General features: G+C 42.7%; 1 protein-coding gene across 1 annotated transcript in view; it reads left to right on the forward strand.

The window, feature by feature from the left end:
* SPEF2 (sperm flagellar 2) overlaps nt 1-27040 on the forward strand; it is a 179011-nt gene extending 151971 nt beyond the window's left edge. Inside the window, 5 exon segments of the mRNA XM_061187701.1 lie at nt 133-225; nt 13345-13524; nt 19961-20200; nt 20396-20518; nt 26951-27040. Coding sequence (XP_061043684.1) covers nt 133-225; nt 13345-13524; nt 19961-20200; nt 20396-20518; nt 26951-27040 — 726 coding nt within the window.
* The last annotated feature ends 292 nt before the right edge of the window (nt 27041-27332 follow it).

Here is a 27332-nt window from a genome sequence, read left to right on the forward strand (position 1 = left end):
TGGTTTCTGCACCCTACTTTGGAGACCACTGCTCTAGACACCTGCAGAGATGGCTTCAATCTCTGTGGCTTTCAGAGGAACAATTACATCTCAGTGTGACTTTAATGATTCTCATTTTTGTTTTCTATGTAGGCTGGTCTGTGGTTTACGGGAGATGAAGATATAAAAATTCCAGAAAATCCCCTTGAACCTCTTCCATTCAATAGGCAGGAGCATCTTATAGAGGTAATTCCTGCAATCTTTAAAAACTGTATGTAGTACCATAACATTGATCCATTTCTTTGTCTTTTCTTCCACTTGTGTAATTAGTCTTAGACTCCACCCCGACTCCCGGTTCCTTTGTTGTATCCCCCAAGTGCAGAGTTTAATATTCACTATGGTGACAGCATAGGAGAGTCTGGAGGGAGGCAGGGACCAAAATCGTAGACAGGCTTCTCCTGTATACTCACTATGTGATCCCAGACAATATCCATAAGCTCTCCGGGTTTCACTCTTCTCATCTAGCAAATAAGCTGGTACTGAACACATTTTTCACTAAATGCCCTTCCAATTGTAAAAGCTTTGGATAAGAACTGACTTTCACCAATATATGTCTTCATTCATTTCTCTTTGATTTTGACTAACTTGAGCAACATTCCAAGAGTTTGCATACAGTATTGCCCACTACCCATCAGATTATCATTATTATCATCAAAAATATCATCATCATCATTATTGTTATCATTAGCTTCTATCCCTGAGGCCACAATAGAATGCAAGCCCTTAAAATCTGAAAACCGTTCTGACTTCAACACAGCCAAGCTCAATAAACTATGAGAAAAGTTGAATGGTAGATTCAGACATGACAGCAAACTATGTATATCAGCCAGCCATGAGTTAAAAATTGCAGTGCAAAATTGAACATGACTCCAGTCGTAACCTGAAAGTGAGCAATTCCCTTCAATTGGACGCATATTCTTTGAGCATCTCTGCTAGATGCTAGCAGGAGAGCAGGTGAAAGAAAGGGGTCAGGGAGTTACCCAAAAAAGTCCAAGACATGAGGCTGGCAGTTGCATGGGCAGTTTTTTGTTTTGGTTGTTGGTTGTTTTATAAACTGGAGGACTGAGCTCAATTCTCCTGTACAGCTTTGGAAGGTGTCTCTATATGATTTTGTGAACAAATCTGTCAACAATATAAACAGGTTCTTCATTCCTTGGGAAGAAGCCAGCAGTCTGAATATGATGTCAAGTAACTTCCTTTTCAGCCAGAAGTTTTTAGAAGTGTTTATCAGAGCAGAGCCCTTCCATTGCTCACAGAGCTGCTAAAGGCAGGAGACAGCCTGTGTTGGTTAGCCCCGAGGACTGCGACACAGTGAGGCAGGAAAGGGCCTTGGGATGCCAAGGAAGGGTGTGGCTCCCACCTGCTGCTATCCAAACTGCTGGAAAGTGAACATAGGAAAGGAACAAAGTGGGGGGTAGAGGCAGGACCACAGAGCCTGAAAAAGAAGCGCTCTTACAGGGCAAAGGATGGTTGACAGGTGTGTGTGTGTGTGTGTGTGTGTGTGTGTGTGTTGTCCAGAGGACAGAAGAGGGTGGTGTCCTCTCTGCCCCATGGCCTGGATGCTCAGCATTTCATAAATCTCAACGTCCTTCAACTGGGATTAAAAGCACAGATGCCACGGCTGACAAGCTTCGAGGTCTTGATGGAGTTACCTACCCTCTCTGTGCGGTGGTTTTATTTTCATCCCTCTCTGCTGGGAGTGTTGTGCAGCGTCAGTTCATATGTGTGGTACTTTTAGAACAGTGATGGGCACACAGTAAGCCCGACGTAAGTGTCAGCTAAACAGCAGCTAACCACGCTAACTCTACATGGTAAAACACCAGTTAATGGTTAAGAAGCTAAAGAAAGGGGTGCAAAGGGAAAACATAAAACAATATAATAAGTTTACTTTTTTGGCCATAATTAGAATAAGTAAAGACCCAATCAGGGGAAGAAACACCCCATGAAGAGGAATTCTGAGCGTCAGGATGCCTGGCCTCTGCTCCCAGTGCTGACCTGACCCACTGTAGGACCTTGAATAGATCCCTTCACCTGCCAGGGCCTCTGCAGGCTTAAAAAGAGGGCTTGGCCTACAATCTAGCTGGCCACACCCAGCTCCCCTGCTTTGTCATCTGTGTTCTCTACAATCCAGGGCCTCCAGGGGTCCCAGAGACAGACCGTAATTACCGCCGTCTGTGGGCTCGGATGACCTCAGAGTCCTAGGCACTGGGTAAGAGGTCCAGTTGCATCCGAAAAAGGAACCCTGAGACACGTCTGTGTTGCAATCATATCGTTGTCCCCTGACAGTGACAAGTCACTTCCTTATAACTGACAAGGTTCAGCCATGGCCTGGCTGCCCAGCTTTCCACACAACATCAAGAGCAACTATTCCAGTGTTTTAAAAATTCATAGAGATTTCTTGAGAAAAGGCAATTTAATCTCACCATATGCAAATTCACGGTTTTGTCTTAATCTCTTCTCCACAGCTTCCGTCCATATGAAATCCTTCTATTTCTTTGGGCTGTTAATATTTGTTGAAGCCGGGCTCGTGGTTTGAAATACTAGCCTTTTGCTAACAAATCCCAAGTGTCTATTTCCACCCCAAACCTCTCTTCCAAACGTTACACTCATAGACACGACTGCCTATTGGACATCTCCACTTGAATGTTCTAGTAGACATTTCAAACTCATCATGTCCAAGACTGGGTCCCTGACCTCCCATCCCCACCACCCCACTGCCCCACCTTCACCTAGAGCCCTCTCCATGTCAGTCAGTGGCAACTCTGTCCTTCCTCTTGCTCAGGCCAAAACCCTAGGAGTCATCCCCAGTTCTCTTCCTTTTCAAAACCCCACGTCCAGTCCTTCAGGAAATCCTCGTAGTTCTACCCTCAAAATACGTCCAAGATCAGACCACCTCTTCCAAGTGCCATTGCTGTCACTGGAAGAAACCAGCCAACTTCACCTGCATGACAGCAGCGGCCTCACCACAGGTCCTCCATGTCTCCCTTGTCTTGGCTCAGGTCACAGGCAGATCACAGCAGCCTCTACTCCAGCCATCCCACAGCACTGTGTTTTAGTCAGAGGAAAACCCAAAGCCCTCAAGAAACCAACCGGCCTTGCCTCTTCTGACCCCTGCCTCAGCCACTCTGGCCTACTCCTTGTTGATCAAATGTGCAGGCGTGCTCCCACCTGAGGACACTGGCCTCTGCACTCTCCTCTCCCTGTGTGGCCCTTCCCCTGCGTGTCCTACCTGCCTACTCCCTGCCCACCTCCAACCTTTGTCCAAATTTCATCTTCTCAATTCTGCAACCTGCCCCCCTTCCCCACTCTTCACTCCAATTCCCCTTTCCTTGACCTACTTTTTTTCCCTGTGTTTCCATAATTACTATCTAATTTACTTTATTTATTCTGTCTGTTTTCCTCTTCTAGAAAGTAAGCTCCTCAAAAGCAGGCATCTTTATCTCTTTCCTAGTAAGTGCATTTCAAGCACCTAGAACAGTCTAGAATGGTCCTAAGTACCGTTCTGGAGCCATCTAACGTTCTGCACAGTCAATAAGTACTCGTTGAATGAATGAAACCGTAGTATTTGTGTTGGGTTTTGAGTCTATGTAACAAATTTCCACAAATTTAGTGGCTTAAACCAAGGTCCAGTTATTACCTCAGAGTTTCTGTAAGTCAGAAGTCCAGTCATGGTTTAGCTGGGTCCTCTGCTCAGGGTCTCAGAAGGCTAAAATCAAGGTGTCAGCTGGGGTTGCAGTCTTAGCTGAGGCCAATTCCAATATTGGTCCCAGGACTGGCTTCCAAGGTGGGTTGCTGGCAGAATTCAGATCCGTGCAGTTGTAGGACTGAGAACTTCAGCTCCGAGAGGCTGCCTGTTGTTCCCTGCCACACGCCCTCTCACAGTTTCAGAGTTTGCTTCTTCACGGCCAGCAGGAAAGCATCTTGCTGGCTTCAAATCTCTCCCTGAAGGCCTGGGTCCTTTTTCAAAGGGCTCACATGATTAGATCAGGGCCCAAGGTTGGGCTCTCGTTTGATTAACTCAAAATCAACTGATTAAGGACCTTAATTGTGTCCGCAAAATCTCTTTACCTTTACTCCTGAAAATTGGCTTTCCATCACATTTACAAATCCCACCCATATTCAAGGGGAAGGGATTATACAAGATATGTATTTGAGAGGGTTTTCCAGGGAAACTTCGAAGCCTTCTTAGGAGTCTTCCTATAACAACGTTTTAAATGATCTTAAGAACATAGTAGGCCTTACCTTTTTTGAATGTCTCATCCATTGGTTTAAAATCAAGCCTGTGTAATTACAGAAAGAGTTCACATGTCAACTTATTTTATTTTTGCCCATCTTCCTTCAATATATCATATTGAACTTCTTTGTTAATGGAAATAATGTGTTGCACCTACACAGCATTTTTAAAGAGCATTTCAATGAAAATAATGTTAAAGTTCAAGGATTCATATGAAAGAAATGGAAGATAAACATGAAAGGACAATGCCATGGTTATCTGTTGGTGTCAGCTCCCTTCTACCCCTAGTCCTGCTGGGAATCCCTGAGGATTTCCAAAGGCAAGTGGGGAGATGAAGAAAATATAAGGTCCTGAAGGAACCCAAAAGCTGGATCATGACTCTTCAAATGCCTAAGGCTGCCTTACCATCAGAGAGTGTTTTGAAGCATCTGAGCCTAGCTCCGTGCCACAGCAGACCCTCAGTAAACGTTTGATAAAAAGGGGTGACTGAATGAACGAGCTTGCAGAGCCCATTGACCTCTAAGATTCTTTTCTGATTCATAGCATAACAGACTTTATGTATTTTCCTATCAAAGTTATTTTTATTTAAATTTTATTGGATTTGTCAAATATCAGAAAATAATTTTTCCAATTGTTATCTCATGGATGTATAATTAGATTTGCTCATAGTTGTAAGGATTGTCAGTAATAAAGAATAACATGGTATCTCTAGATCTAGGCACTTGCTTCTTTAAGTGTAGGCCAGGGCCAGTGGCTTGGGAATTGTACAGGACCTTGCTAAACATGCAGAATCTGAGACTGCTCCAGAGCCGTTTACTTAATAAGAATCTACATTTTATTTTTATTTTATTTTTTTAACATCTTTATTGGAGTATAACTGCTTTACAATGGTGTGTTAGTTTCTGCTTTATAACAAAGTGAATCAGCTATACATATACATACATTTTAAAAAGATTCTCCAGAGGACCTTCAAGATGGCAGAGGAGAAAGACATAGAGTGCACCTTCTTCTCCACAAAAATACATCTACATGTGGAACAACTCCTACTGAACGCTGGCAGAAGACCTCAGACTTCTCAAAAGGCAAAAAACTCCCCATTTACCTGGGTAGGGCAAAAGAAAAAAGAAAAAACAGAGACAAAAGAATAGGGATGGGACCTGCACCAGTGGGAGGGAGCTGTGAAGGAGGAAAGGTTTCCACACACTAGGAAGCCCCTTCGCGGGCGGAGACTGCGGGTGGCAGAGGGGGAAAGCTTCGGAGCCACGGAGGAGAGCGCAGCAACAGGGGTGCGAAGGGCAAAGCGGAGAGATTCCCGCACAGAGGATCGGTGCCGACCAGCACTCACCAGCACGAGAGGCTTGTCTGCTCACTCGCCGGGGCGGGCGGGGGCTGGGAGCTGAGGCTCGGGCTTCGGTTGGATCGCAGGGAGAGGACTGGGGTTGGCTGCATGAACACAGCCTGAAGGGGGCTAGTGCACCACGGCTAGCCGGGAGGGAGTTCAGGAAAAAGTCTGGACCTGCCTAAGAGACAACGGACCATTGTTTTGGGGTGCATGAGGAGAGGGGATTCAGAGCGCCACCTAAACGAGCTCCAGAGACGGGTGCAAGCTGCGGCTATCAGCGCGGACCCCAGAGACGGGCATGAGACGCTAAGGCTGCTGCTGCAGCCACCAAGAAGCCTGTGTGCAAGCACAGGTCACTATCCACACCGCCCCTCCCGGGAGCCTGTGCAGCCCCCCACTGCCAGGCTCCCATGATCCAGGGACAACTTCCCTGTAAGAACACACAGTACGGCTCAGGCTGGTGCAACGTCATGCTGGCCTCTGCCCCCACAGGCTCGCCCCACATTCCGTGCCCCTCCCTCCTGGCCTCAGAGAGCCGGAGCCCCCTAAGCAGCTGCTCCTTTAAGCCCCCCAGTCTGGGTGAAGAACAGGTGCCAGAAGGCGACCTACATGCAGAGGTGGGGCCAAATCCAAAGCTGAACCCCAGGAGCTGTGCGAACAAAGAAGAGAAAGGGAAGTCTCACCCAACAGCCTCAGGAGCAGCGGATTAAGGCTCCACAATCAATTTGATGTACCCTGCCTCTGGAATACCTGAACGGACAACGAATCATCCCAAAATTGAGGCAGTGGACTTTGGGAGCAACTGTAGACTTGGGGTTTGCTGTATGCGATTGACTAGTTTCTGATTTTTATGTGTATCTTAGTATAGTTTTTAGCACTTGTTATCATTAGTGGATTTGTTTATTGGTTTGGTTGCTCTCTTTTTCTTTTTTTTTTTAATTAGTTAATTTATTTATTTATTTTTGGCTGTGTTGGGTCTTCATTTCTGTGCGAGGGCTTTCTCTAGTTGTGGCAAGCGGGGGCCACTCTTCATCACGGTGCGCGGGCCTCTCACTATCGCAGCCTCTCTTGCTGTGGAGCACAGGCTCCAGACACGCAGGCTCAGTAGTTGTGGCTCACGGGCCTAGTTGCTCCGCGGCATGTGGGATCTTCCCAGACCAGGGCTCGAACCCATGTCCCCTGCATTAGCAGGCAGATTCTCAACCACTGCGCCACCAGGGAAGCCCCCTCTTTTTCTTTTTAATTACTCTTTTTTAAATAATTTTTTAAAACTTTTCATTTTAATAACTTTATTTTATTTTATGTATTGTTTTTCCCTCGCTTTTCTTCTGAGCTGTGTGACTGACAGGGTCTTGGTGCTCTGGCCAGCTGTCAGGCCTTAGCCTCTGAGGTGGGAGGGCTGAGTTCAGGACATTGGACCACCAGAGACCTCCTGGCCCCATGTAATATCAATCGGCGAGAGCTCTCCCAGAGATCTCCATCTCAATGCAAAGACCCAGCTCCACTCAATGACCAGCAAGCTCCACTGCTGGACACCCTATGCCAAGCAGCTAGCAAGACGAACACAACCCCACCCATTAGCAGGGAGGCTGCCTAAAATCATAGTAAGTTCACAGACACACCAAAACACATCACCGGACGCAGCCCTGCCCAGCAGAAAGACAATATCCAGCCTCATCTACCAGAACACAAGCACCAGTGCCCTCCACCAGGAAGCCTACACAACCCACTGAACCAACCTCATCCACTGGGGGCAGAAACCAAAAACAATGGGAACTACGAACCTGCAGCCTGCAAAAAGGAGACCCCAAACACAGTAAGTTAAGGAAAATGAGAAGACAGAGAAATATGCAGCAGATGAAGGAGCAAAGTAAAAACCCACCAGGCCAAACAAATGAAGAGGAAAGAAGGAGTCTACCTGAAAAAGAATTCAGAGTAATGGTAGTAAAGATGATCCAAAATCTTGGAAATAGAATGGAGAAAATACAAGAAACATTTAGCAAGGACCTAGAAGAACTAAAGAGCAAACAAACAGGAGGAACAACACAATAAATGAAATTAAAAATTCTCTAGAAGGAATCAATAGCAGAATAACTGAGGCAGAAGAACGGATAAGTGACCTGGATGATAAAATAGTGGAAATAACTACTGCAGAGCAGAATAAAGAAAAAAGCATGAAAAGAATTGAGGACAGTCTTAGAGACCTCTGGGACAACATTAAATGCACCAACATAGAATTATAGGGGTCCCAGAAGAAGAAGACAAAAAAAAGGGACTAAGAAAATATTTGAAGAGATTATAGTTAAAAACTTCCCTCATATGGGAAAGGAAATAGTCAATAAAGTCCAGGAAGAACAGAGAGTCCCATACAAGATAAATCCAAGGAGAAACACACCAAGATACATATTAATCAAACTATCAAAAATTAAGTACAAAGAAAAAATACTAAAAGCAGCAAGGGAAAAGCAACAAATAACATACAAGGGAATCCCCATAAGGTTAACAGCTGATCTTTCAGCAGAAACTCTGCAAGACAGAAGGGAGTGGCAGGACATATTTAAAGTGATGAAAGGGGAAAACCTACAACCAAGATTACTCTACCCAGCAAGGATCTCATTTAGATTCGACAGAGAAATTAAAACCTTTACAGACAAGCAAAAGCTAAGAGAATTCAGCACCACCAAGCCAGCTTTACAAGAAATGCTAAAGGAACTTCTCTAGGCAGGAAACACAAGAGAAGGAAAAGACCTACAATAACAAACCCAAAACAATTAAGAAAATGGGAATAGGAACATACATATCAATAATTACCTTAAATGTAAATGGATTAAATGCTGCCACCAAAAAACATAGACTGGCTGAATGGATATAAAAACTAGACCTGTATATATACAGTCTACAAGAGACCCACTTCAGACCTAGGGACACATACAGACTGGAAGTGAGCGGAGGGAAAAAGATATTCCATGCAAATGGAAATCAAAAGAAAGCTGGAGTAGCAATTCTCATATCAGACAAAATAAACTTTAAAATAAAGACTATTACAAGAGACAAAGAAGGACACTACATAATGATCAAGGAATCAATCCAAGAAGATATAACAGTTGTAAATATTGATGCACCCAACATAGGAGCACCTCAATACATAAGGCAAATGCTAACAGCCATAAAAGGGGAAATCGACAGTAACACAATCATAGTAGGGGACTTTAACACCCCACTTTCACCAATGGACAGATCATCCAAAATGAAAACAAATAAGGAAACACAAGCTTTAAATGACACATTAAACAAGATGGACTTAAATGATATTTATAGGACATTCCATCCAAAGACAACAGAATACACTTTCTTCTCAAGTGCTCATGGAACATTCTCCAGGATAGATCATATCTTGGGTCACAAATCAAGCCTTGGTAAATTTAAAAAAATTGAAATTGTATCAAGTATCTTTTCCAACCACAATGCTATTAGACTAGATATCAATTACAGGAAAAAACTGTAAAAAATACAAACACATGGAGGCTAAACAATACACTACTAAATAACCAAGAGATCACTGAAGAAATCCAAGAGGAAATCAAAAAAACATCTAGAAACAAATGACAATGAAAACATGATGACCCAAAACCTATGCGATGCAGCAAAAGCAGTTCTAAGAGGGTAGTTAATAGCAATACAATCCTACCTCAAGAAACAAGAAATATCTCAAATAAACAACTTAACCTTACACCTAAAGCAATTAGAGAAAGAAGAACAAAAGAAACACAAAGTTAGCAGAAGGAAAGAAATCATAAAGATCAGATCAGAAATAAATAGGGAAAAAATAGCAAAGATCAATAAAACTAAAAGCTGGTTCTTTGAGAAGATAAACAAAATTGATAAACCATTAGCCAAACTCATCAAGAAAAAGAGGGAGAGGACTCAAATCCATAAAATTAGAAATGAAAAAGGAGAAGTTACAACAGACACTGCAGAAACACAAAGCATCCTAAGAGACTACTACAAGCAAATCTATACCAGTAAAATGGACAACCTGGAAGAAATGGACAAATACTTAGAAAAGCACACCTTAGAAGACTGAACCAGGAAGAAATAGAAAATATAAACAGACCAATCACAAGCACTGAAATTAAAAATCTTCCAACAAACAAAAGCGCAGGACCAGACGGCTTCACAGGCAAATTCTATCAAACATTTAGAGAAGAGCTAACACCTATCTTTCTCCAACTCTTCCAAAATATAGCAGAGGGAGGAACACTCCCAAACTCATTCTACGAGGCCACCATCACCCTGATACCAAAACCAGACAAAAGATGTCACAAAAAAAGAAAACTATAGGCCAATATCACTGATGAACAGAGATGCAAAAATCCTCAAAAAAATACTAGCAAACAGAATCCAACAGCACATTAAAAGGATCATACATGATGATCAACTGGGGTTTATCCCAGGAATGCAAGGATTCTTCAATATAAACAAATCAATCAATGTGATAAACCATACTAACAAATTGAAGGAGAAATACCATATGATCATCTCAATAGATGCAGAAAAAGCTTTTGATAAATTCAATACCCATTTATGATAAAAACCCTCCAGAAAGTAGGCCTAGAGGGAACTTACCTCAACATAGTAAAGACAATATATGACAAACCCACAGCCAGCATCATTCTCAATGGTGAAAAACTGAAACCATTCCACTAAGATCAGGAACAAGACAAGGTTGCCCACTCTCACCACTATTATTCAACATAGTTTTGGAAGTTTTAGCCACAGCAATCAGAGAAGAAAAAGAAATAAAAGGAATCCAAATTGGAAAAGAAGAAGTAAATCTGTCACTGTTTGCAGATGACATGATACTATACATAGAGAATCCTAAAGATGATACCAGAAAACTACTAGAGCTAATCAATGAATTTGGTAAAGTAGCAGGATACAAAATTAATGCACAGAAATCTCTTGCATTCCTATACACTACTGATGAAAAATCTGAAAGAGAAATTAAGGAAACACTCCCATTTACCATTGCAACAAAAAGAATAAAATATCTAGGAATAAACCTACCTAAGGAGACAAGAGACCTATATGCAGAAAACTATAAGACACTGATGAAAGCAATTAAAGATGATACAAACAGATGGAGAGATATACCATGTTCTTGGATTGGAAGAATCAACATTGTGAAAATGACTATACTACCCAAAGCAATCTACAGATTCAATGCAATCCCTATCAAACTACCAATGGCACTTTTCACAGAACTAGAACAAAAAATTTTACAATTTGTATGGAAACACAAAAACCTCCAAATAGTGAAAGCAATCTTGAGAAAGAAAAACGGAGCTGGAGGAATCAGGTTTCCTGACTTCAGACTATACTACAAAGCTACAGTAATCAAGACAGTATGGTACTGGCACAAAAACAGAAATATAGGTCAATGGAACAGGATAGAAAGGCTAGAGATAAACCCACGCACATATGGTCACCTTGTCTTTGATAAAGGAGGCAAGAATATACAATGGAGAAAAGACAGCCTCTTCCATAAGTGGTGCTGGGAAAACTGGACAGCTACATGTAAAAGAATGAAATTAGAACACTCGCTAACAACACACACAAAAAATAGACTCAAAATGGATTAAAGACCTAAATGTAAGACTGGACACTATAAAACTCTTAGAGGAAAACATAGGAAGAACACTCTTTGACATAAATCACAGCAAGATCTTTTTTGACCCACCTCCTAGAGAAACGGAAATAAAAACAAAAATAAACAAATGGGACCTAATGAAACTTAAAAGCTTTTGCACAGCAAAGGAAAACATAAACAAGACAAAAAGACAACCCTCAGAATGGGAGAAAATATTTGCAAATGAAGCACCTGACAAAGGATTAATATCCAAAATATACAAGCAGCTCATGCAGCTCAATATAAAAAAAAAGACTACCCAATCCAAAAATGGGCAGAAGACCTAAACAGACATTTCTCCAAAGAAGATATATAGATTGCCAACAAACACGTGAAAGTATGCTCAACATCACTAATCATTAGAGAAATGCAAATCAAAACTACAATGAGGTATCACCTCACACCGGTCAGAATGGCCATCATCAAAAAATCTAGAAACAATAAATGCTGGAGAGGGTGTGGAGAAAAGGGAACCCTCTTGCACTGTTGGTGGGACTGTAAATTGATACAGCCACTATGGAGCACAGTATGGAGGTTCCTTAAAAAACTAAAAATAGAACTACTGGGCATATACCTTGAAAACCATAATTCAAAAAAAGACATGTACCACAATGTTCATTGCAGCTCTATTTACAATAACCAGGACATGGAAGCTATCTAAGTGTCCATCGACAGATGAATGAATAAGGAAGACATGGCACATATATACGATGGAATATTAGTCAGCCATAAAAAGAAACGAAATTGAGAGAAGAACAAATACCATATGCTAACACATATGTATGGAATTTAAAAAAAAAAAGAAAAGAAAATGGTTCTGACGAACCTAGGGGCAGGACAGAAATAAAGATGCAGACATAGAGAATGGACTTGAGGACATGGGGAGGGGGAAGGGTAAGCTGGGAAGAAGTGAGAGAGTGGCATGGACATATATACACTATCAAATGTAAAATGGATGGCTAGTGGGAAGCAGCTGCATAGCACAGGGAGATGAGCTCGGTGCTTTGTGACCACCTAGAGGGGTGGGATAGGGAGGGTGGGAGGGAGACGCAAGAGGGAGGAGATATGGGGATATATGTATACGTATACCTGATTTACTTTGTTATACAGCAGAAACTAACACAACAATATAAAGCAATTATACTCCAATTAAGATGTTAAAAAAAAAAACAGTTCCATGACTTTATAAACAGACATATTTATTAAAAAAAAAAAAAAAGAAAGAAAGAAAAAAGATTCTCCAGGTCACTGAATGCAAATGTTTGAGAAGAGCCAGTCACCTCCCCAAACAGGGCCGAGTAGGTGCTTAGGTGTGACCTCTGTGTCCCAGAGCTCGGCCTAGGATTTGCAGGGCCCCAGAGGATATTAGGTCCTGGAGCACTAACTCCTCACACTGTCAAATGCATGAGACACTGCATCTAGATCTGAGCATCAGCTCAATCATTCAGGATGCAAGAGAGACTTGCCAAACAAGCTGATATTCAGTGATAAGCACACTCTTTCCGCATAGGAGTCTACACTGGAAGAAGTCACATTACAGTCAATAGTTTAGGGAGTTCAGCGCAACGTGGGCCAGTTTAAAGAGTCTAATGGCTCAAGTCCCAGTGGCTTTGGGCATTGTTCCCTGCCTTCTCCCTACTCCCCAGGGAGTGAGATGTACCAGAAGCTTCATGGTTGGGAGTCAGGGTCCAGTTTGTCAGGATGGAGCTGAGGATGGACAGAGGGGTCTTTGCTCCCTTTTCCTACTTAACATGTCATCCCTGCCACCTTAATTAGCACATTCATTCCTAAGTATGTTGGTACCATTGATTAGCATACAATTTTCTTTAACATCAGAATGTTTCTAGCCCTACATTTTATGTTTTTTTACTTAACATACTCTTCAGTTAATACCATTCATTACATGTTAGTTTTAGTAATTCAGTCCTCAGAAAGTGACTGTATTCCAAAACTTCAGGAGGGATTCTTCATTGCCCGTCCATCTACTGTCTACCGAAGCGTATGCATTTGACCTCTGGCTGAAATTCTTTTGTGTGACAGTTTTTCTTTAGATTATTTGCTGACTGTGAGAAGGCTCCACCTCAGCTTGACTACACACAGATGCTGCTTTATTTTGCTTGCCATCCAGACAGTATGGAAGGTGTCTACAGGGCCCTCAGTGTGGCCACTGGGACTCATGTCTTCCAGCCAATTGAAATGCCTCCTCTTGTTGCAGAAAAGGTAACTGTGGTCCAGAAATGGACTAGCGTTGGGGTCTGGAGGGGATTCCAAAAGATCCTAAACTTCTAAGAACAAAGACTGTTCTTTTTTTCAATCTCCGTATTTTCCCAGGTTTCTCACACGATACTTTACTAGGTCTTCGATAACGCCTTACTCAATTGGATTAAGAACTAGGGACCCACTATCTAAAAAATGTTTTGGTAGTTAAATCCAAATTTGCTCAAAGTTTCTTTGGTGAAACCAAAATTTGTTCTGTAAAGGGCAGCCTTTATTTTGCATGAAGTGCTGATCCTGATAAATGAGAAAGAACTGGGTATCAACCCAGGCTATTTGTCACACACTGTGGAAATTCTTTGTAAAACAAGTTCAGGCCTCAGACACATCCCACATGTACGTGACACTTGATAGTATTTCAGGCCCAAACCTAGCCACCTGAATTCCACAGGCACTTTGTGTCACCTGCATCCAGCGACAGAAAAGCTTAATGTCCGATAAAACCTCACATCCCCCTGTCGATTTCTAAAGGGTTGACATTCCCTGTTTTGGGGGAGGTAGAAAAGCCTCAGAACAGGGAAATAACTAATACACTTATTAGGTGTCCATTGGCATGACTTTTTAGTCTTCACCTGACCTTTTGGGGACAGAGCGGTGGCCCTCATGATGGAATGCTTTTTTCTGCTCTTCTTTGTGGACACAGAGGGGCGAGGGATGCTGCACAGTTCAGACTCCTTGGATGTCCTAGCTGCAGTTCTTTTCCTTTCATACATGTTTGTCAAAACAGAGTATGCTGGGTTGTCTGAGAAAAAAATGGGTAGTTCCTATGACAGCTTTCACATCCCAAAAGACATAGACTCTTTAAAGGCAGCCCTATATTTCAGCCCTGAGCAGATGACCTGGAGGATCTCCTACCCCTTCCATCAGGGGCAGGACGAGACCAGAGTGCTGCCTAGGAAGATGACAACTCAGGGCTCTTCACCTCCATGTACTTTAGACTCAGCATTAACACTGACACAGTGACAGAAAGTTCAGGAAGGAGTTATTGTTATTTCCACTCAAGAATGCTGTCTTCTTAGAACATAGGAAGACAATTTACATTTTCCCAAATAAATGACGAGTTAGATGTGGTCTGCCTGCATCTCTCTATAGATTGGGCCTCCTTAACCCAACACTGGCATGGGTCATAACCTGCCTGGAGGTCTCAATTAACCTGTCCTCAGGGAGACCTTCCCTGACCTGGATTGGTGGCAGGCAACCCTGCCCTGTGTTCCCATAGCATGCTGTGCTTCCCCCTTCACCATAATCCTCATAGATAACTACTTCTACAGTGTCAGCTTCCTTTCTGGACTCTGGGCACCCTGTGGGCAGGGATGGGCCATCTGTCTTGCTCTGCATCCCCTAACCTGCCTTCCTGAATCTGAATTACTGCTACAGAGCTCAGTAAACATTTCATTGAGTGGAGCAATCAATTACTTCATTCATTAGCTTTGTAAATCCTACCCTCTGTGTAGCCCTGTGATCTGCAAAGGATATAGAAAGAGCCAAATTTGCTCCCCTAAAGGGATTCCATTTAATTGCCCCTATCCATACAGGAAAGAATGGGAGAATGATGGCCCACACATGGAGGGAACACAGAATAAAGGACAGATTAACATGGGCTTTACAGATCAAAAGAGGGGTCTAAACCTTCTTCTTTGCAACCTCCGTACCTTTGCTCTTGCTGTCCCCTCCAGCTCATCTGGAAAGGTTCGAGGGCTCCCCAGTATCCAAGGCCTATTTCAACCGCCAGATCATTCATGAAGCTTCCCCCAACACACGGAGCACTCCCGCAACTGGGCCCCATTTACATCCAGGTCCTCTCTGGCAAGGCTGAGCACCATCACATGCACCTGTGCATTTACTCAACAAACATTTATCCAGCACCTCTGGGGATAAAGCAAGTAAAATAAAGACTACAGCAAATGGTGATAGACACTATGGGGAATAAAGAATAGAGGGAAAAATATAGGAGTCTGGGTGGGAGCTGCAGTGTTAAATAGAATGGTCACAGAAGGTCTCTCTGTGAAAAGACATGGAAGCAGAGGCCCAGAGAGGTGAGGGAGAGGGCCTTGCAGATAGACCTCTGGAGGAAGCACATTTTAAGTGAAGACAGCAGTGAGTGCAAAATCTCTCAAGTGGGGTCATGCCTGGTGGACCCTAAGGAACCGCAAGTCAGCCAGTGTAGTTGGAGAGGATTGAGCTGGAGGAGAGTAGCAGGCAAGGATAGTAAGGGGGAGAGGGCTCCTAGGGGCCCTGGAGGGGCGTTGGCTTTGACTGTGTCAAGAGATGAGATGAGAAGTCATTGGAGCAGGGTCGTTTGAGTTAAAATGTGCCCCCATACAGGACAGACTGTAGGGGGCAAAGGAGGGAAGTAAGGAGAACTAGTAATTCAGGCAGGGGGTGGTTTATCTATTGAATCCTACTGCTGTTATTCCTACCTTGAGTTGGGGATGACTTGTTACCCATCTTTATGTCCTCCAAAGTAGCAAGTGCTCAGCAATGCACACAGCAAATACTCGATTAGTGTTTGTGAACATGGCAGGGAAAGAAGGGAAGAAGGTGACGAAGAGAGAAGGAAGGGAGGGACTCCCGTCTCCAAGGTAGAGAGGAGGAGAGCAGACATTCCAGAGGCAGAGGCAACAGCAGGTTCAGGAGGCCGCACCGAGCCAGAAAGACCAGGAAAAGGAAGTATGTGCTACAATGGTTGCCATAGCAACAGACAGCTCTCTGGGTGGGTAGCAGCCAAGCCAGCTAGCACAGGAAGGCACTGCATCCCTTCTGTCCCTGACCCGGTGGGTCATTCACCGTGAGCTAGTGCCCATCCAGGAAGCAGCTCCCCTGGAGTACTTCTCTCAAGAGCTCTTTTAAAGCCCAAGGACACTGTACAGGAACTGCCCCATGACCACTGCACAACAGAGACGAAACCAGGGTGGGGCAGGGATGGAGTGCAGGTCTGTCACACACCACACACGCAGGACTACTCCTGGCTGGGAGTGAACCATAGGAGCTTTTGAAATACAGGATCCACCCACCTTCCTCATTCTTGCCTACTCCTAGCCCTCACCATCCTGCCTCCCTTTCTGTGTCCTTTCCAACTGTATTCTAGTTCCCTGGGCAACTTTATCCCAGGAAGGCAAAATGAACCTGCTCAGAAATAACACCTCCAATAGATCTATATTCACTCCCAAGACATTTAATGGGATCTCGGCTTTTGCTTTCCAAAAAACAACTGGAAATCTCCCTGATATGTCATTCTTTCTTAGTCTATATCTGCTACTCACACTGTTTTATTCACCATGGCACAGACCTCCTGTTAAAACCCACGGCTTTTGGGGTAATTTAAAGGAAGCTCAAGAGCAAAGCACTCATGAGCAGGCACTAGTCATCATGAAGCTTCAAAGAAGTTGATATTTGAGAAAATGGTTCATCCTGACCTGTGGAGTTTGGGGTTATGATATTGGAATTTAGTAAATTATGAGCTTGAACCTCCCACATTTTGAGAGTCTTGTTAAAGCATCCTGACAGAGATGGTTTGAGGCCTTGGGTTTCGAAAAACTTAAATGTGCATCCCATTCTGCTCTTTGATGCTTTGCTCACATTAGTCCCAAGGACTGATCTTCTGTTCTGCCTTCTGAGATGTGGGACTAAGCAGACTGAATGGTAGAAATGCACAGTCAGGCACCACTCCAGAGGCACGTTTGCTGGGAGTCCTGGAGGGCTGTCTCTGAGGGTGTGACATAGTGTTTGTTACTGCCACAATCTGCCCCGCTGCTTAGAAGATAATGTGACTCACACAGAGTTTTGATGCCACTAATAATTGCTCATTCAGAAGCCCAGGCTTTTTTCCAAAACAACATCCCTGGTTTTTTTCATCCACCCACATTCACAATCGTGGTCTTTCAGAGCGTCTGTTGGGAGCCCCCTCTTGTGCACACCCTGCAGTCCCGCCAGGATGCTGAACTGGCTCCTTTGGTCCCGATCTTGGCCTCCCTCTGCTCCCTGCCCTCCCACTGGACCACTAAGTCTATTCTGTTCCAACCCCCTAGAGAGCAAAAATAGCAAACATTTATAAAGCATCCTCTGATATAACAAGTTAAGGATTCTTCACTCAAATGTTTAAATTGTTATCTTTTGACTAAAATAAAAAATCTATTTATCCCATGATGATTATAGCAAGTCTTTGAGAAGTTGGGCCCTCTGTAGTTATGGAAATAGTGCAGAGAGAGCAGGTTCCTTCTCTGTTCAATTTTGGTATTGCCTGCTCATCCAGCCCAACTAGTCATGTGCTCACCCACAGGTTCTGTCTCTGTCTTGTCCGCGTAGCACCTGTGCTGCCCTCTGAATAGAAATTCATTCATCCTTCAGTCATTCAGCAAGATGTTCTACATCTCGACTATGTTCATTTCAGTACATCAAATATTCTATCGCCCCGACTATGTTCATTTCATCACAGCAAATATTCTATCGCCCCGGGGGGATTATTGACGGGTAGCCAGTGTGATGATTCCCAAGCTTCTTAGATGGAGACAAAAAAGCTAGTTTCACATTTCTGCCGAGTAGTATTTCAACTGTTTAAAATGGAGAAGAGGCTGGATGAATAGATAGATAGGTAGATAGATAGATAGATAGATAGATAGATAGATAGATAGATAGATAGATAGATAGATGATAGGTAGATGATAGAGAGAGAGAGAGAGATGATAGATAGATAATAGATAGGTAGATGATAGATAGATAGATAGATAGATAGATAGATAGATAGATAGATAGATAGATGATAGATAGGTAGATGATAGATATTTGTACTTAATTCCAAAACCTTCACCTGCTAGAGCATTCTCCCCCCACCCTCCAAGATTAAATTAAATTCCCAATTTACCAAAGGATATGGAAACCCAACTAAAGCAAGGTGACCACACAGAGCTAGAACAAATACAACCTGTCTCCACTGCACTATCCTCAGCCCCTGCAAATCCTTCAGAGGGGCTTATGACAACCAGAGGCTTAATTCTGTGCTGTGTTATAATCCTTTTACACATGGGACTTACGTGGCTCTTTGGAAAGAACTTGCGCGATCTATGCACTTAATGCTTCTGCTGAATTGAGCATTTACAGGTATTGGCACCCTGCTCTAATTTTACGCCTAAATTAGCATTTTTCCTTCATCGGAATAAAGGAGAATCAGCCCTCAGGCGTTCTCTGACATTGGGCCAGTCAACATTCTGAAAATGCCCATTTTTCTATGGCAAATCATTGAATATCTATTACCTCATCATCAGAAACACACACACACATTTATAACAGTAAGTGCAGTAAGTACAAATCTACTGTAAAGAATTCGAAAAATACAAAACAAAGTGAAAAAGAAATCACCTGTTTGACCAATCAGAGGTAACTTCTTTCAATTCTTTAATGTATCTGTTTCTCTTTTTTTCATTTATAAGTATAGATATATAAGAAGATGAGGATCCTGGTATATTTATTATTTGTGTTCTGTTTCCTTTCTGCACTCATCCCATGAGTGTTTTCTCATGTCACTCAGTATCCTTCTAAACCAACATGTTCACGGCAGCATAGTATTCTGCCACAGACCAATACTATCATTGATGTCACCATTCCCCATTTTTGGAACCATAGGTTTTCTATTTTTGCTGTAAGTAACACGGAATGAACATCCGTATACAAAACTTTTTGTGTACATGAATATTTCTTTAGAATCAATTCCTAGATCAATAATTATGGTATCAAAGGGTAAGCATATTTTTCAGGCTTTTGATACGTAAGAAATTCCATCAGAAACAATTCACTCTTTCCCATGCTCAGAATGCCAGTATCTGAGTTCATGGCTCTTGGCCAAGTGTCAAAGAACAGCAATAAGAATCCCAATCTGTCTGTATTCAATTTGTTTTCTATTTTACCTTCTGGATGTTTAGTCGGGTTTAACCTCCAGTATCCAAACAAACATTCCCAAAGCTTCTTAGAATCTGTCAAGCTTGAGAAATTAACTTGCCCACAACCTCTTGACTGCAGGCAATTTCCAAAGCAAATCCTGTTCAGAAATCTAGCTTCATGTGTAAAAGTCCGACAGTGGTTACACAAATTCATTCCACTGCCCTTTCTCTGAGGAATGCGGTGTATCTGGCAGGGTAGTAAGCAGCAGCCTGTATGGAGGTGAGTAAGACACCCCTACACTGAGGCCTCTGTCAGCTACCAGCAGAACTGGTCTGGGATTTCAACATCATTTCCAGCGCAGCCAGCATATTCTATCTCTAGATTTTGTTTAGCTAGTTTGCGGTAGGTACTATCATCCCAGGGCATAAAAAGTGCAGGACCAAACTGGTGTTTTCTAAATCTCTCTATTCCTGGAAAGGCTTCATGTTCTCTTCATTGAATTGCACAGACCTCCTCCTTTACTGATATGAGTCCCATTGAGGAATATCCTGAACTTGAAGACAATTTTATAAGTGAAGAAAGGGAATTACAAGAGGAAGGGGAGGAAAAGGAAGAAGAAATCTCTGAAAATGCGAACACGGAAATGATTTCCATGGAAACACTACTCAAAGTGTTCCGAGGAGCAAACGAAGCATGGGACGCTAACAGATTTGCCAGCCACCAAAAGGCAGAGAACATGTATTCAGAGGTTGGTTAGATTATTTCATACAAGGGGCAACCTGTACCCAAGAAAAGTTTCCCTCAATTTTGAGCACATGTTCATAGAATTTCTCCCCAAATGTATCATCATATAGAAATTATGATGATTCCTTTAAAAAACAAAAATTTTAACATCATCAGGATTGTAAAGTTAATCAACTTTATTTTTTTTTTTCCTTTTAAGGGCTTCATAAAAGTATTTCAGGACCTAGGTTCCAAGAATCTGGAGCCAATTGAAGTTGCTGTTCTTCTGAAGCATCCTTTTATTCAAGATCTGATTTCAAGTTATCCAGACTATAAAATCCCTGTGAGTATTACCCAAAGGTCCTAATACAGTCTTAGTTTGGTTGAGTTCAGGTTCAGGGCTTGGTGGGATATCACAAATGTGGAGGAGAAGAAGGAGGGAAGAAGCTGGGCTAGGCTAGCACAGGGTCTGAGGAAGCTAAACTGGTAACAGCATCAGGCCAGAAAGGCCAGCCCTCAATACCCAAATGGCAGCAAGTTCAGACAGAGTAGAGGTGACGATCAGTACATCGGTACCATGATAGGACTATCAGTATATGGCTAATACTATTAACACTACAGATAGGACCACCAGTACGAGGGATAGTACCACGGAGCTGCCCCACCGGGACCTGAGGACTTGGGTCTACCACAGAAGGCTGGAGGTAGATGGCAGGTAAAGCTGGGTGGGGGGCAGTATTCATGTTCTGCCTTATTCCAGCCATCGAATGGCCCTGGCCTATGATTGAAGAGTATGGAAAATAGAGTCCGCCTGCCAAAGAGAACTAAGGGGACCATGATCCCCAACCAAGTGCTGACTTATTCACCGTACTCTAATCATGGTACACATTGTCTCTGTAGCTCATGCAGTGACAGTGCTTATGAAGGAATGTGTGAGGGTTCCCTCAGAGAAACTGTTCAAGATGGGAAAACTGAGGACAAAACCTAAAGAGACCGGACCAAGTCAGCAGAATAAAGGAAGGAAGAGAGGAAGAGCTGTGTCTCAGAGCTACCTTAACCACGCACATCTCAACCACACGTGCTGAATGTGCTCCCACCGGGCAAGTCCCGGGTCCCCAACAGTAAGGGCTACAGAAAGCGGGGGGTGACCCCCTTTCAGAGTGTGGCAGGTTGCTACAACCCTCTCACAAGCCTCATACACTTAACAGCGTGAAGTCTTCCTATTTGCCTCCTGTTAGTTGTTTATTGGACTACAAAGAGTTTGCTGAGTTTAAGGTAAAAACGCTTTCACTTTGATAAGATGCAAGTGATCTAAGAGGCGTTTCTCCTGACCCCTCAGTGATAACCTGCTATGCCCAGAAATCAGACTATCCAGACTTAAATATCTTTGTACCTACATTTATTTGTTCTAAATTGATGATCCTTTTTACATTTTATTACTTCTGTTGGCAATAATTGAAATTGATTTCTAACCAGCTGGCAGACACTAAGCACTTCCAGTAGTGAAGTATGATGATAGCATTTAAGAACATAGTTTCTGGAATCATAAAGTCATGGGACTGAATCTCGGATCCACCACTCACTAGATACCTGACCTTAACTTTCTCTTGACCCTGGCTTTCTCATCTGTTAAATGGGGATAACACCCATTCATAATTCAAAGGGTTGTGGAAAGGATTAAAGGAAATGGTGCCTCTAAAGCACTGGGCACAGTATCTGACACATGGCAAGTACTACAGAAACGATGGCCGTTAGGATATCTATTCAATACTGAGCACTTACCACTGAGGCTACTAAAATAAGTTTCCATGCGAGACAGCAACATGAGTACCAAACTCAGTTGCTGTTCCCAAGCAAATTTCACTTCTGTCTGCAACAGAATTTTTACTCACAGGAATTCCATCAATAACAGAATGATAGAAGGTAAACCACACCCAAGTGCAAAATTACAGGAATTCAAAACATAGGACTTTTTGTGCTAGAAACTGAGTCTTCAAAGATGGCTGGGGTTTAAGAAAGTTGAGAGGGTGCGAAGAGAAGGTCTATGTGGATTTTGCTGTAGGGGTGGAGAGGAGACCACATCCTGGGTGGAAAGAGAGGCCCGGGGGAAGGCATGGAAGCCGGGCAGCGTGGAGGAGTGGAACCCCACTGGTTGAAGAGCAGAGAGCAGGCTGTGAAGGGCTTGGAGTGATCCCATTGAATTAGTAAGATCAGGCCAGATTGCAAAGAACCCAGACACCACATGGGGAAATTTAGTTTCAATTTGAAAAGCAACGGAGAATGGCTAGGCTTCTGAGCAGGGGCATGAGGTGATGTGAATTTCTTCATCCCTAAGTGTTTCTTTGTCTCGTAATCATATCATATCATTTTGTCTCTACATTTAACAGGCCTCTTTTTTAAATTATTCATGTCTCTTTATTTAAACAGGCCCCAAATATTTGGAAATGTGGTTGGCAATGTTCTAAGTCATTGTACTCATACATCCCACAAACATTTACTCTTCACATTGAGACTGATACGTCACAGGTCCCTTTTCGGCATCTTATACTCCATACTTTCGTTAATAAAGACCAGCTTTCTTCCCCGCTTAGGATGAGGAGGGGATAAGTCAGTGTGACCCTGGAATTAGTGGGAACAGAGCACATCAGAACTAGACAAAGGGTGGAGAGAGGTGGGTGGGTGGGTGTCACAGAAAGGATGGGCAGCAGTCTGCCAGCTGTGGGTGTCTCCCTGCTTTTGCTTTCCTCTGGCAACCGTCATTCTGTGTGAGATGTGTTCCAGAAGCCCATCACTTGAGCCTGCATTTCATCCTACACATTGTGTTCCACATTTCAGGGAACAGCCCTCCTATTTTAAGCCAGTAAAATAATGTTCAAATCCTTAGAATTATATATAATAGGGTTTATCTTACATTACCAAGAACAATTAGGACCCTAAAACGATGCCACGCTTATTTCCTCCTATAATGGGAGAAGAAGTCCCTACAAAGTCAAGACAATCTGGGGAACATTCTTACTTCTGGAGACTTTAGAATGACTTAATATGATTGACTTGCAGAGAAGATTCTATTGGCACTTTGCTGAAAAAAGAAACCCACCAACAGATGACCGACTGCCTTTGAAGTTAAGTCCCTTGAAGATGTGTTCTGACGCCCAGGGAAAGCTGAAGTCCACAGGGCTCTAGTTAGTTTGCATATTTCCCTCATTTTGGAAGGAGTTTTATCAACTTGCGCCCCAGCTGAAGCACTCCTGACGTTTCTGAGCAGCACAGGACAGACTCCGTTGTGGCAGGATGTCTGATGTTCTGGGCTGCAGCCCACTATATTCCAGGAGCACCTTGATGCATTGATGACCAAAATGACCTCTGCACATTCCCCAAATCCTCTCTGGTGCACAGACCCCTCTGGCTGAGAGCCCCCCAGCTGGAGGGTATCTGACCTCCCATGAACCAGGCTAATAGCTCAGGTATCCCCTGATACTCTAACAGTAGAAAAAGAGTTCATCTGTCTGTCTGTCCGATGGTTCATTCCTTATTGCCAAGGTGCTTCTGCTGAGTCAGCCTCTTCAACCCTCCCCTCCTGGTCCTTCACATCTCCTCCCTGTCGCTCCAACCTGGAATCTCATGAGAGGACAGTGGACCACCCGCTATCATCTAATCCAGGCGCTTTCATCTGATTGTGACCCAAGGAGAGCTGAGCCTTGGACCTGAAAAGCCTAAATGTGATGTTTGAAAAGGAAAGAGGTTCCCTTTCCAGTAAGGTGCTCTATTCTCATTTTCACTAAGCAAATAAAGAAAAGAAAGAAAGGAAAAGAAAAAAAAAAATCTCTGAAGACTCAGTTACCAACACTCTCGTCCTGTCATCATTTTTTTGCTCCAGATATCCATGTACAAGTAAATAGATCACATTTTTAAAATGAACTTTAACCACAGTGATGTTATTTGAAGATCTTTCAAGATAAGTAGAGCAAAAACTAGAGTGTGGTTTTTCAGGTTAGAATGTTGTTTGCTGATATAAACAGTGGGAAGTGAAGGTTGTCGCCTAACAGCTCTGTGTTTACAAGGTTCATGTTTGGAAGCAGCACGCATTTTAAATACATGTGAAAAAAAAGCAAGTGTGCGTAATTATTTTGCTATGTTGTATTTTTTGCTCCTGCTGGTGGGTGGCCTGGCTTTGTGGTTAGGATAGCAGAGTCAGGAACCACGGTGATTGGGTTCACACTTAAGAACTGTGTGACCTTGGGCAAGTGACCTCATAGTGCCTTGGTTTCCCCATCTGTAAAATAGGCTTAATTATCAAACATACCTCACAGGGTCCTTGTATGGATGAAATGACTTAATCCATATAAAGTGCTTAGCTCCATGCTTGGTAGATAGAAAGCACTCAATACATAGTAATTATTATCACTGTAATTATTACTGCTGGTCTGCCAGTGGTTGCAGCTCACAGGAAATATTCTGAGCCGTGCAAAATTGTACATGGATGAACTAAAAAGCTGGCATTTCAACTCCTGAATTCAGTGTCTGCTCTTTGGAAAGAAAGGAGGCTTTCACTGGTGCAGTGCCATGATGACAGAGGGTCCAAACCAAAGTCCCAGGAAGCCCCATGTGGTCAATTCCTATGCAGAAGATCCAGATTTTGTGTTGGATTCTATAGTTATTTAATCTAAAGTCACTTATTTAACTTTAGTTTCATAGATCTTTTACAGAGAGGTTATTTTCAAGGAACGTTCCTAAATTGTTAAGAAAATGCTTTGGTTAAATGTAACAAGATCAATGAGGACACTGTCAGTGGGTGGTTAGTGAGGAAAGTCAATTAATTTCCTCTGATAAATAGATTTACAAGTATAAGTGGACATTGGATTTTCTATACTAATCCAGCCAATGCAGTTTCTTGTGATGCAAACATATGCTGAATAAATGTAGATTTCTTCTAACAAGCCTGTACATCGAGCATACAGCCTTAAAATTAAGGGTTCCATTCACTAGGAGATAAAAATAAATCTTTGCATGTTAAAATCATAATGTCACAGGAGAATTTCTTAGAAACAAATGAGTCAGGACCCAATTACGTGAGGGCAAAATACCTATAAATATAAATGTAACTGGAAGGGACACAGTCTTCAAGGTATCTGACTTTAAGATATACTCCAACCATCTCCTTTATGTTTATAACAAAACATGATGGCTGCTTCGGCGCTTTGTGTTTTCAAGGCACCCATGTCAAACATTTCCAGACTCTCTCAGGCTTTTCTCCACTAACTGCTACTGAAAACTATGGCCCCTGATTTCAGCTATAAGTCTAGCCAATCTGATTTAAATACTAGAGTTTATAATTTTCCCCCTTGCTCTGGAGTGTCAAGTAATCACAGGACAGCTCATTCCTCAATCCCCAAGTTAACAGTCCCTAGTCAGCATTAGCCATTTACAAACAATATGCTATGCAAAGAAGACATGTTAGTAAGAGCTGTGGAGGGTAGGACCAGAATGGTCAAGGGCGAGCAGCTGTTCTTTTTCACTTAGCTCACCTAAGATTGACCTTGGCTGTAGGAGATCTGTATTTTCAAAGAACAAGCTCTTTCAAGAAAATGATTCACTATGGTTCCTGGCAGTGACTGATTCAGCTATGTGTGCGTCCCTCAGCAGGGGTCCGTTCAGACGCTGAACTAACTCATGTTTTCATGAGTAAAATGACTACGGTCAAATAGAAACCTTTGGGGCTTCCCTGGTGGCGCAGTGGTTGGGAGTCCGCCTGCCCGTGCAGGGGACGCGGGTTCGATCCCTGGCCCCGGAGGATCCCACATGCCGTGGAGCAGCTGGGCCCGTGCGCCACGGCTGCTGGGGCCGCGCTCTGGAGCCCGTGAGCCACAAGTACTGAAGCCCGCGCACCACGGCTGCTGAATCCCGCGTGCCTGGAGCCTGTGCTTTGCGGCGGGAGAGGCCACGACAGTGAGAAACCCACGCACCACAGGGAAGAGTGGCCCCGGCTCGCCACAGCTGGAGAGGGCCCGCTCAAAGCAGCGGAGACCCGGCGCAGCCAAAAATAAATAATTAAATAAATTTATTTAAAAAAAAAAAAAGAAACCTTTGTAACTCAGCTCTGAAGAAAAGAAACATATCCTTAAAGCACTTTCCTAAAAAAAAAAAAACAAAAAAAAAAACTAGAAACTGCATAAATATAATTCTACATTTTTCACACGTGCTTGTACCCCTTCTACATTGTGATAATGTCTTAAATTTATTTTGAAAACATCTGTGATTTAAAATGTAACATAGCTGGGTATTTTAAGTGGACAAAAAACAGATCATTCAATCTCTAACATTAAAAAAAAAAAAAAAAAACAGAAATGAGATAGTCCCCCCACCCTCAAAATAATCTGCTGTTCTAAAATTCTACAAATCTGTAGACATGATTAATTTGGCATTAGACTTTTCCTTTAATAGAAGGTGGATACTGTTTGTTATTGATTGATAGGGAAATAATGTTTTGCCTTGCCCATTATTGACAAACTCTGCTTTTACAGATGTTATTTAATCTGATATGACAACTCTGTTATTAGATATTATTAGATGAGGAAATGGAATCTCTAAGATCTTTGCTCTTTCCAAGGGCACAACTAGTAAGTTGCAAGGCAGGATTCAAGCTAAATAGAGAACAATTTTCTCAAAGGAAAAAATGAAAACAACTTACTGTTTAATCACTGCCACATATTAGGTGATCATTAATTCTAACTCATTTATTAATATTTGTGACTTCTCTTTGAATCTCTTCTCTTAGGATGTTAAAATAATTCTCCAAAGGAGTGAGCATGTACAAGGAAGTGATGAAGAGAGGTCTCCTTCAAGACTCACAGAGGAAAAGAAATGAAGACAAGAGAGGGGCAATGAATCTTCCAAGCATCAAATGTAAACATGGTGTTTGTTGTATACATTGTCATCATAAGTGTAGAAATGACCCCTACCAGGCTATGAGGGGCACGGAAAAGGGAGTCTTCCTTAACTCGGAGAATATTCTGTAATAAACTTTAAATTTCCAAGCAAAAATCCAAAGTAAGGAGGAGTGCATTTTGAAGTGATTCTGAAAATAAAAGGCACCAGAACAATATGTTCAAATATAAACATACACATTAAGTCATGAACAGTCCCTGTGAGAAGTATCT

Source organism: Eubalaena glacialis, chromosome 4 (assembly GCF_028564815.1).
Source record: "Eubalaena glacialis isolate mEubGla1 chromosome 4, mEubGla1.1.hap2.+ XY, whole genome shotgun sequence".
NCBI classification, from domain to species: Eukaryota; Metazoa; Chordata; class Mammalia; order Artiodactyla; family Balaenidae; genus Eubalaena; species Eubalaena glacialis.